Raw genomic sequence first — 12,434 nt, 5'->3', positions numbered from 1 at the left:
CGGAATGAGACATAACGGTAGAACACAGAATCACGAAGCTCGTAATCAGTTCAGACCTCAGCAGAACAGCAGGAGCGGAGCACAGGAATATAGGACAGGAAATTCCCAACGGAGGCCAGAGCAATGTACTAATGAGTCTAACGTCAATACACAAGGGGAAACTTTAAACTAACTAGAGGCTGTAATGTTAGGTCAGAATTCCAGCCTAGTGCGAAGGTAGCGAAGTGTCTTGCCATGAAAGTGTTACCATATGACCTCGATGTTAGAGACGATTTGTTATATGAACCCGAGCAGAATAATGGAGATTCAAGTAATAAAGTAGTCAATCCTGTTGTTAAATTGAAAGTCTGGGGGGCGTGGGTTAAAGTTTTGATTGATTCTGGTAGCCAAATATCATGTATTAGTTCTCAGTGGTATGAGTCATTAGTGAAACAGGGTATTCATTTGGAGGAAATGCCTGTTAAGTCTACTTTTATCATTACGGCTGTTGGTAAGAAGTCTATGCAAATTTGTAAACAAGTAGCTGTCCCGATCTGCATTAATAATTTTATTAGCGTTCAGATATGTTTGGTAATTCCGCATTTAATATTTGATCTTATCTTGGGATCTGACTGGTTAACGTTAAAATTGGCTCAGTTAAATTACAATGATCTTATGCTAAATTTGAGGTGGAATAATGAGGAAATCAAAGTCAAGTTTGAGGAGGAAATTCAGAGGAAAACGGAAGTTAGTACAGTGTGGAGAATGAAAGAGGTTTCTAAAGTAAATGAAGAGGCTAGTGAGGGCCTGAAGTTGTGTCAGTTGTGGATTCATGAGGATAAAATATGTGGCTTGAAAGAAGCCGTAAGTAGAAATGAGTTGAATGAAGTCCAGAAGGACAAGTTATTTGAAGTGTTGTGTGAACACGTGGAGATTTTCTCCGAGAAACCTGGTGTTACCCATCTGTATGAACATTCTTTTTCTGTGCTGGATAAGACTCCATTCAGCGGACCGCGATATCCGATACCACACAAATATGCAAAAGCCGTAGAGGATCAAATTCAAGCTATGTTAGCAGACGATGTGATTGAATTATCAAACAGTCAATATGTTAATCCCTTAATTGTTGTGCCAAAGTCTGATGGATCAATACGTTTGTGTATTGATGGCAGGGAGATGAACCGACGTATTGGTGCTGATCAGTTGAGATCACAAACCATTGAAGAGTTGATACAGAATTTTCAGGGTAAGAGTTGGTTTTCTACGTTAGATCTTAGGAGTAGTTTTTGGCAGATACCTTTAAGATCAGAAGACAGGCCTCTTACTGCTTTCAGCTATAAGCATAGTTTGTACCAATTTAGGCGTGTTCCTTTTGGGACCCGTACGAGTTCGGCAGCTCTTATTCGCGCACTTAGTATTGCCTTGGGAGATGATACTGGAGATTATGCTACTATTTATATCGATGATTTGGTTATAGGATCTAGTACCTTTGAAGAGCACTTGGACCACTTGGAGAGGATTTTTTCTAAATTAGAGTATGCTGGTTTTACTCTGAAACTTGACAAATGTGTTTTCAGTAGACGAGAGGTGACTTTTTTGGGGCACCGTGTATCGGCAATGGGAGTGACGCCTGAGAGCACAAGAATTGAAAAAATATTGAATACCACGACACCTAGAAATATTAAGGAGCTGAGATCGTATATTGGTGTATGTAATTTTTTCAGACGATTTGTAGTGAGATTTGGTAACTTACTAGAGCCATTTAGAGAACTATTGAAAGCTGGCAGTAAGTGGGAATGGACACAGGATCATAATAGAGCTTTCCTAAAATTAAAAGAAGGATTCAGGCAGGCGGTTGTTTTGAGATACCCCATGCCCGATAGGAAGTATGTGTTGCTGACGGACGCATCTCACTGTGGTATCGCTGGTGCACTATGTCAAGTAGATGATGATGGTAATTTAGGGATTGTGTCTTTAGCTTCCAGAGGTTTAAGTGCTGCTGAAAAGCGTTATACTATAACGGAACTTGAATTCCTAGCTATCGTATACTCCCTGAGTAAATTTAGGATGTATGTTTTAGGTACCGAATTTGAAATTAGGACGGATCATCATGCTCTTTCTTTTGTATCCAAGTGTAAATTAGCATCTAACAGAGTTAGTAGATGGATACTCGCCCTACAAGAGTATGATTTTAAGGTAACTCACATTAAGGGAAAGAATAATGTCCTTGCTGATTTATTGTCACGTGATCCGAAGTTGTGCGAAGAAGGTAGCCTTCTAGAGCCACGTGAGGGCATTATTATATGTACATGTCTGTCTAAGGAAAATGAAACTGCTCTAAATAGACTACGTAACCTATTGGTTGAACAGTCGGTAGACGAAGAATGTCGGGAACCTTTGTCTGTACTTCAGGGAGGAGAGCAGCTCACTGTGTCGCATGGTAGGCACACGTACAAACTGGTTAACGGGTTTCTAGCCAGGAAATGTGGCGAGGATCTCTGGGGGATTTGTGTACCCAAAGCGCTACGTATGGAATTGATTTGGTTTATCCACAAGGAATTAGGACATTTTGGAGCTAATAAAGTTCTGTATGAGATCCGACAGAATTTTATATGGGACAAGATGGGAAGAGATATAAGAAAAATTCTTTCCACTTGCGATCTGTGTCAGCGTAGCAAAGTTCCTAACCGCTATTTAGAAGGACCTCGTCAGGCAGTAATCTCAGAAAGACCTGGTGACTTGGTGTGTACTGATTTATTTGGACCTGTGGTAAAGGGACAGTTCGGCTTCCAATATATTTTAGTCATTATTGATGCCTTCTCGAAATTGGTCAGATTATACGGTATGAGAAAAGCCACTGGAAAATCTTGTAGTCGTATAATCAAAGAGAAGTATATCCCTGAATTAGGTACTCCTCGTAGAATATTATCAGACAGTGGACCGCAATTTATTTCGAAAAAATGGAAGTCCATAATTAGAGAGCTAGGTATTACACAGGTTCATTCATCTATTAGATACCCTCAGGGTAATATGTGTGAGCGCGTTATGAAAGAGTTATCTCGCATGTTTAGATGCTTAGTGTTCGATAAGCATACAGCCTGGGTGGCTCATTTATCCCGCATAGAGACATGGATCAATGCAGTTCAACATGAAAGCACGAGATTGACGCCGTCACAAGTTCATTTTGGTTGTAAGCCTCAGAATGAACTAGTGAGAGTGTTAGGTTTGCCTGAGGAACCACCTCGTAATGCTGAATTTTACGTCCGACTGGCACGGGAGAACCTGATTAAATCTGGAGATAAACGTAAAAAGCAACAGAAACGTAAGGTACTTGATAACTTTGAAGTAGGTGATATGGTTTTGGTGAGAGTTCCCATGTTGTCAAATAGTGAGGATAAGGTAACAAAGACATTTTTTCTTTTATATCAAGGCCCTTATAAAGTACATCGTAAACTTGGACCCTGTGCTTACAAGTTAGCGGATGGCGAGAGCGTAATGAATGGTTCATATAACATTAGTAGTTTGCGGAGATACCTGTCGTGTGAGGTGGCTGAACCGGATTGTGAGATATAGGTCAGTAACTCGGGGAAGTTGCTACTTGTTATGTCAGACTACGAGTGGATAAGTTTACGTCTCTATTGTGGTGGTATTTCCTAGTTGTGTTTGTAAACAAGGGAGGTGTTTGTGTGACGGTAGATTTACGCTAGTTCATTGACGATCGATCATCTGTTTTCCGTATGTGAGGCCATGAAATTTGATATATTTGTTTTCTGAGATGTTACAGAAGGCTAATTAAAGCTGACGACGGCAAATAATTAATTTTCCCGTATGTGCATTTCTAACTTGCAATAATTTTACCGTGAGCTTAAATCACGTGTGTATTCGAGTGAAGTGTATTACATCCTGCTTCAAGATAAGTTTGAAACATTCGAAAGAGTGATAAAAGTGTAAATTGTTTGTATCATTTGTTTTCCATGTTTCTAATGTAAAAGATTGGAAGAGAACGTGTTATTGCTATCTAGCAAAGAATGTCGGAGAGATGGGGAGTAAAAGGACAGATAGACACTCGGCAGAGTCTGTAATCTGAATTGTATATATATTATGTTATATTTTCTAGAATAATCTTGTTTTTTTACAAAAATGAAAAGGTGCTTGTGTTGGGCATAATTTTGTAGCTATACCTCAAGATGAACTGAAATAACAGACAGTCGCAATGGTAAGCAATCTAAGAGAGATATGATGGAAAGAGTGAGATATAATTAATTGTATGTAAATAATGTCGATCGTTATGGGCAAGTAATAGAGGTATTTCAAGTCAATGTGGGAGTAAGTGTGTGAGTTCTCAACTCATATGATATTTGTTAAGAACTCATGGGGGCGTATGTAACGTTCCAGACGTTACAGTGTAATTATGTTAATTTTATTATGTGTAATTAATTCAGAAATTTAACGTCATGATATTTATTTTGGTATGTAATTGTATTATAATTCATGTTTAATCATTTGCTCACTATCATTTCATTACTTTGTAACTACGACTTGTAAACGAGGGCTGAATATTCTAATATTCACTTAGATTCTTGCGACATTTGTTTAAAATTAACTTGCAGTAGATTTCCGCTATATTGCCACATCACCGAGGAAGGAGAAAGGACAGATATAGACATCGAGTTCTGGGAAAGCAAGCACGTGTTCACGCGTCCTCACGAAAGCTACCGTATTTCGACCAGAATTATTCAAACGGATCAACGTCTATATTTTGAAAGGAGCGTCATGTTGCCATGGATAATGAGTGAATGGACCAATAGAAGAACAGTTAATATCAGAGTTAAGACCCGTCAACTCTAATATCTGGAGTGGGGAGAGACATGTCATCTGATTGGACCACGTGTTGCGACCTGTAATTAGCACCAGTAAAGGTTATAAAAGGGCATGCTGGAGCTCTTGGCCTCATCTTAGATCTTGATCTCTACTACTGGACTCGGCTGCATTCTACTTGATCTTCTTCGTTTGATTCTACGTTAGTATTTTACTTCATTACCACGACGTGGTACTGAGAAATTCCGAATGAGGGGTGTATAGCCACTCTCATCAGGAAGTACGTACAGCTCGGCTAAAAGACCGGTTTGAACCAGTCTAAGTCAATAGGTAGTATTAATCTAGATAGAAATGAAACTTCAGAGAACATTTTCAGTAAAATTGGAAGGATTCTTAATTGAGTATCCTCTCCAAATAACCCAAGGTGGTTTGGCTAACTATGACTTAGGGCTTATCTCCAATATGGGATAAAGCATAATAGGGAGTGTTAGTTTTGAAGTCATCTTCCAATTAGTGGTGGGTGCAATTTGCAAGGCAGGAATGGTACTTCGCTGCAGATGAAGAGATATCAAAGACGACCGATGATGTTCCAGCTACAAGGAGGGAAGCTTTCCAAGGACCAACAGAACAAGACGACATGGTGAGCAAGCGAGTTAAAGATATTGCAAGTTTTCGCGAAGTAGAGTCATTCAATTTTTTATTAAATTCATTTTCTATTTTAAATTCAGTTCTCGTTAAACCGTCGTCATTTATATTAAATATAATAAATAGTATTTTTCTAGTTTACTTTAATCAATTTGCCTTAATTAGCCTTTTAATTTTTAATTCTCCTGCTTAATGATTAGTGCACTATCACCCCACCCCTGTGATAAGAGTCCGTCCAAGCTTGATTATAAATTTTTATCTTTAAGTCTTCAACTTAAAGATTGGCGCCCTTAGCTTGAATGGTTGCATTTCTCATTTGATGATTGTTCTCCGAGAGGGGAAGTCACAACATGACCCTGTTCTTTTTATGATGAGGCCATCAAAAAGCTGCCCATACGCTGGGACAAATGCATTTCCAAAGCAGGAAACTAGGTGGAAAAATAAATTGTGATTGCCTTGTGTTTTTCAATAAATGAATTTAAATAAAAAATAAAATCCTATTTATATTTGATCCCCCTCATATCTATGAATGCTAAATTAGCCCACCTGGTGGCCATGATCGTTAAGGCATCAGGTCTCTATTGTCTTGACACCATGGTTAGCCGGTTCGAGTCCTGTTGCTGGGAAAAGAATTCACCATCAGAATGTTGGCCGGCAGGATAGGAGAGGTGGTGACATACAATTTCTAATCATTAGATTGCACACCAAAATCCTGGGTTCAATTTCAAACCCCTCCACGGTATTCATATGGAGTGAGGGCGTATGGCACTGTTGATGATGATTCGTCTGTTAGACAGGGACGTTAAGCCTGGAGTAAAACTCTTGGTGTAATTCTTTGAAAGGAGTAGTATATGTGCCAACACTGGGTTTCACCTTCTCCCTACCTCATCATCATCATCATCATCATCATCACAAACCCAGATGCGCTGATCGCCCATAGGCGTCACTCAAGTAGAAAGACCCGCACTAGACCTCTCCAGAGGCCGCACAACATGAATCAATCAGATGCTACATTTATTAGCCAGTCAAGGATTTTAACATGAATGTATTATTTTTCATAAATTTTTACCGTCTTTAAGATCTTTAATTTTTAGGTTCTTTTTACATATCTTCAGTATTCTTAATGACAAGTAATGATAAATACATTCATTCTTTGTCACTTATGAATTTGAATTGTTTGTTTGTTTGTTTGTCTGTTTGTTTGTTTGTTTGTTTGTTTGTTTGTTTGTTTGTTTGTTTGTTTGTTTGTCCAACCCTTGTCCCATTTCTCTATGGAGTTGGGTATGAGGTGAGATGAATCTGTCGTAGTGGTTTTTTTTTTTTTTTTTTTTTTAACAGATGCCCTTTCTTATGTCAACCTCATCAGAGAAGTTAATGAGATGAAATGAATGACTTGATATATGACACTAGAATGGGAGAGGGTGAAACCTGGTGCCGGTATGTAGCCTATTCCTGTCGAATAGCACCAAGGGGTCTGCTCAAGGCTTAACGTCCCCATCCGACAGACGAATCACCATCAACAGCGTCATATGCCCTCACTCCATATGAGCACTGCAGAGGGATTTGGAATTTAATCCGGGCTTTTGGCACGCAATCTAGTGATCAGAAATTGTATACCACCACTTCCCCTACCCTGCCGGCCAACATTCTGATGGTGAAATTTTTTCAACTAACGGGACTCGAACCGGTTAACCTCAGTGTCAGACTGTTTAAACTTCAATGCCTTAACGATCATGGTCACCAGGCGGGCTACTTATGAATTTGAAATAATTATCAATAAATTTAATTGTAAAATTAGAGAACTTAAAGACTAATTTTCTATCTTGATACAACTCGAAAGCTATCTGTAAGACTATTTCACTTCAAGATCAGTTTGATTGAAACTATATCTCTTGGGTATCTCTTATCACAATACTGAAAGAAAAGCTTACACACTCGTATGGATTCCAGAAATTGCTCAAGCAGCAATATGTTCTCACACTCTTTGGTGAACATAGCCATGCTGATTGTGATTTTCTCCTTTGTTTCCTGTCATTCTTAGTAAATTATTTAATTTCCATGGATCATCTATACCAAATGTAGCCTTGAAGTTATTGCAGTAGTACTTGTTAGTACCGACGTCAAAATAGAACTGAATGAGATACTTTCGCCATATTCAGAGTCCACAAAGTTGAAAATCACCAGCTGCAATAATAATAATAATAATAATAATAATAATAATAATAATAATAATAATAATAATGCCACAAGTTTAACTCATGGTCTTAACATAAGTTATGGTTCATCATTTATATTATTTTCTATTTCAGGAGACAGTGCGGCGAAGTTTTTTGGTGACAGGGTTCACTGTATCTTCAAACCATTCAGAAGACCACTTCATTGAAAACTTGTCTGTAATGCCGACTGATGACAGCTCAGATTTTATATTATAAATGTGTCAAATTTGTATGTAAAACAAATACTTTGTACTGTTTTCTAATGCTCGTGCATTAATATTTGTATGTGATTTTTATCGAATGCCAGTCCATTTTGAATCTAGTCACTTGCTTTCTCATGAAATGAGATTGAATTTAAATGAACTGCTATATTTTGATGTATATTTTATCACTGCTCATCAAATGTTATGAGTAGTGAACAGTCTGTGATGATTGTGGTGATATTAATATCCCCCCTTGTACCTAAAATAATTCAGGCTGAATAAGGAAAAAATGCAGAGAAAGAGTGACATATACACAAGAATGTGGAATATATGGTATATTCATAGAAAATATGAAAGGGAAAAGAAAGATCTTAAAAAATAGGTTATATGAACAAAGAATATCCCAGGAATTTTGTACTTATATTTCTCTTAAATAGAAAATCATAATGTGTTTAAGGTAAATCAAGATTAAAATTTGGTGACCATTAATAAATAGTATTAATTATCAATACATGAATATATACATATGTACATCACGCAGGACTTTATTTAGTACATCACTGCACTTTATCATGTCTTTTATTTGTAACATGTAGAGTGCCTATATCTTATGAAGTTCTTCGCTTTAGTTTTCTTAATCAGCTCTCAAAATGATGATAAGCAAGACTTAATACAGCAGAGTGGTAATTTGTTAATTACTATTAGTCTATGGCTAGCCAAGGTAGGCAATGGTTGGAGTTATGTAACACTAGAAGATCATAGATGTTTGAAGCTAAAACAAGTATAACTGGACAAAGATATTCAGACTTCGTAGACATAGTACTGGACATTCTTTGGTGGCATGCCTGCACCTCAACAACTAACAAGTAATGACACGCTTAACCTCAGTGTCAAAATATTCAAACTTCAGACATAATTCAAACTTCGGACATAATAAGTTACTCATCATTCTTTTGTATTAGCTCTAGACCTGAACTGGTAACAAAAGATGACATTAAAGTTATTTCATAACTTAAGCATCATGTTCATCTGGATAGTGGATCTTAGGAACATCATATCTAATGCCTTATTTAATTTAATTTCCAAGTTGAACCGTGTTGTACTTGTACACACATCACGTACAGTTTGCCGATGTTTCGAATACATTGCAGTATTCTTTGTCAAGACGACTGAAATACCCCTACTCGATCCAAGGTAATCAGTCTCCCAGGCAGAAATTACACTACTAGAGTGGCCTCGATCTTGGCCTTTTATATCCTAGCCTTTCTGGCTGATGTAAGCCCTGGCTGTCTCGTGAGAATTCTGGAAAGTATGTGTCACAGCCAGGTAGTGGGGCCTTGCCCGCGCTGTTATGTAATGGGGTTGCAGCCCGTGTGTTTATGTTGTGGTCTGTATCCGGGAGATAGTGGGTTTGAATCCCACTGTCGGCAGCCCTAAAGATGGTGTACCGTGGTTTCCCATTTTCACACCAGGCAAATGCTGGGGCTGTACCTTAATTAAGGCCACAGCCGCTTCCTTCCAACTCCTAGGCCTTTCGTATCCCATCGTCGTCATAAGAGCTACCTGTGTTGGTGTGACGTAAAGCCACTAGCACTACGAAGGTAGTGATCATGCCCTTAGAGAGTGCAGCCCCACCATTCGTCTGGTGTGTAAATGGGAAACCATGGAAAACTATCTTCACGGCTTCTGGCGGTGGGATTCAAACTCGCCGTCTCTTGAATGCAAGCTCGCAGCTACACGGCTCTAACTACATGGCCAACTTGCTCGGTATATATATTTTTGTGTTTTAATAATAATATTTATTAAGGATCACCAAATTTTATTCTCGATTCACCCTAAACCCATTATAATCTTATATATGCGACAGAAATTGGCATGAAATTATTTACGTAACCGATAAGTGGAAAAGGGATACTGTTGGCCAGAGGGATACTACCAAGGAAGGTGAAACTGTCCACATTCTCCAACTAGTAGTCTGCTAGTTAAATATTCGCTGCGTGGCCATTTCTGTTCACCATCACCATCTCAGTCTCACTTATCTTGAGGTTAAACTCCTCAAACTTGGCCTTCCATGCATAGAGTCTTTCCTGCACCTCATCTTCTGTTTCTCCCCATATCGTGACATCAACAGCAAAGGCAACTGCATTGAATTTGTGTAATGATTCCTTCATGCTCTTCATTACCGTATAATCCCCAATACTACTCGCCACTGAATATGACCCACACACCTGAATTTCTAATGGCAAAATTTGGAAAAATAAATATCACATGTTTGTTTACCAGTTTTTTTAACCTCTGCAAATGTCTTACAAAATTGCTTATTTGAAAATCTTTACAAATACTAAAAATACCACAACAACAAATAAAACTAGTTCAATATATAAATCAGTCACTATTCAACATCATCAGAAATACCACCATCGGAACTTAGATAGTCGTTCTCACTACCATTCATAGAATTTTAAAATTCACATTTTGTGAAACTTTTCCTTACCAAGTCATTGGAGATGCGCTCCCATGCAGTCTTTATCCATTTGCATAGAAGTTCCATTTCAGATTGTTTCTCCCGTCCAGTTAGTGTCAGTGCATGATCGCCGGCAGACTCCATCCACTCAGTGTAGAGCTGTTTCAATGCAGCTTTGAGAGGTCAGTTCATACAAACATCCAATGGCTTTAGCATAGAGTTCAGCTCTCCTGGAATTTTTGCCAGATCAGTTTTTCCTGTACTTATCAATTCCTTTACGGCATCTGTAGTATGCCCGTGATAACGGTCGAGCACAAGCAGACTCTTCTTGTGCAATAAAGCTCCCAGGCAAAGTTCACAAACATACTTCACACAGTCCTCAATTAGCTCACTGTCTGTCCACCTGCATTTTTAGGTTCAAACAAAAATACCAGACGACAAATGGAAGTGTTTTTTTTCTTTTCAGAACCACATACAGAGGAAGTTCGATTCTGTCAGCTAACATGCATAACATTACCATGCAACATTGCTTTTCATTACCACCTGTCCTGATAGTAACTCTTTTAGAGCCCTTGATGTGAACTGTATTGTCTAATGGCATTTTGAAATAAACGGGCATCTGATCAGCATTCCCAATTTGAGAAAGAAATAAGAATTTTGCTTCCACAAACATATAACATATTACAAGTTGTCCATTTCATGACCGTATCGATGTTTAATCAAGAAGTAAGTATAAATAACCACCTAATCGATACTTTATTAATGCCTCAGGCAAAATTGAATAAAATTAAAACTTACAGGACATGTTTCGACCACTTAGTGGTCCTCTTTAGCTGTATAAATAAAGAACTGAAAAGAAAAACATTGACAATAAGCACAAATAAAAGTTCTTTGGAGACTCCTTCTGCGCAGAATAAACATCTTTTCCAAACAAGAACGAAAGGCAAGATGACCTATTCTGACGACCTCCATTTTTATCAAAGGAGTCTCCAAAGAACTTTTATTTGTGCTTATTGTCAATGTTTTTCTTTTCAGTTCGTTATTTATACAGCTGAAGAGGACCACTAAGTGGTCGAAACATGTCCTGTAAGTTTTAATTTTATTCAATTTTGCCTGAGGCATTACTAAAGTATCGATTAGGTGGTTATTTATACTTACTTCTTAACATATAACATGGCGATGAAAAGCCGTCAGCTTTTCTTCATAGGCAACAGGGCGACAACGTGAAACAGACGTACGTCTTCACATACACAACATTTCTTCAATGAACGTTCCTTATCCACCCATGACTTGCAGTAAAACCTCCTTTTTAATTTCCTTTGCGATCTCTAATGATTTTAGTCGACGCATTTCAGTCGGTACACCATAACCTAGTTCACGTCTTTCAGTCACGTATCTATAAAGCCACTCTTCAGTTTCAGGAAACTGTGCACTCTGCCCTCAGCAAGCTCTGCGTTCACCGTTACTTTTTAATAACATTTCCTTCTTTTTCCTCTAATCGTCAATATGTGATTCATCAATATCATATTTTCTGCTGGCGGCACGATTTCTGATAGTTTCAGCTTGAAGTTTTTCACTCACAGTAAATGACCGCAAACGCTTTTATGAATTCATTACTTGTTACCACTGATGCTTCTTCACTCAGAACACAAAGTATTAATCAACTGCCACACTGTGTGGTTCTGGTAATGAGGAAGTGAGCAACGGAGCGAGATTTCAGCCATTGCCAAATCGTGTGACATAAAACCACTGTTGACACGTCTTCGGAACAATGTATTATGAGACCACGATATGAAATGCTTAAATATGACCTGCACCCAAATTTAAGGAGAAATGTTTCTGTAAAAAGAAGTGGGGGTGGTATTCAGGATTATACGGTATATCATCCACAACTGTGATAAACAGTGCACTAGCCTGCTGGATTCCACTATAGATTGATAATTGCTTTGGAGAGGATGAGTACTATTCCAAAGGCAAATTGAAGGATATGCAAGGAACAGAAAGAAAGGTAGAAAAGAGTGGCATGTACTATAAGGTTACCTAATGATTAGACCTGGTTCTGCCTTGGATATAAGAATAAACTGCTCAGTCACTCATTGCAGGAAATGA

At 38.2% G+C, this 12,434-nt stretch overlaps 1 protein-coding gene across 1 annotated transcript in view; it reads left to right on the top strand.

The window, feature by feature from the left end:
* The window catches only part of LOC136874552 (uncharacterized), a 188,851-nt gene extending 180,878 nt beyond the window's left edge, over nucleotides 1–7,973 (top strand). Inside the window, exon 14 of the mRNA XM_068227842.1 lies at nucleotides 7,752–7,973. Within this exon, the coding sequence (XP_068083943.1) occupies nucleotides 7,752–7,874 (123 nt within the window). The 3' untranslated portion in view covers nucleotides 7,875–7,973. The remainder of the gene's footprint in view (nucleotides 1–7,751) is intronic.
* The last annotated feature ends 4,461 nt before the right edge of the window (nucleotides 7,974–12,434 follow it).

Source organism: Anabrus simplex, chromosome 5, assembly GCF_040414725.1.
Source record: "Anabrus simplex isolate iqAnaSimp1 chromosome 5, ASM4041472v1, whole genome shotgun sequence".
Taxonomy (NCBI): domain Eukaryota; kingdom Metazoa; phylum Arthropoda; class Insecta; order Orthoptera; family Tettigoniidae; genus Anabrus; species Anabrus simplex.
Note: the sequence above shows the minus strand (reverse complement) of the source record. Positions and strands in the feature narration are given on the sequence as shown.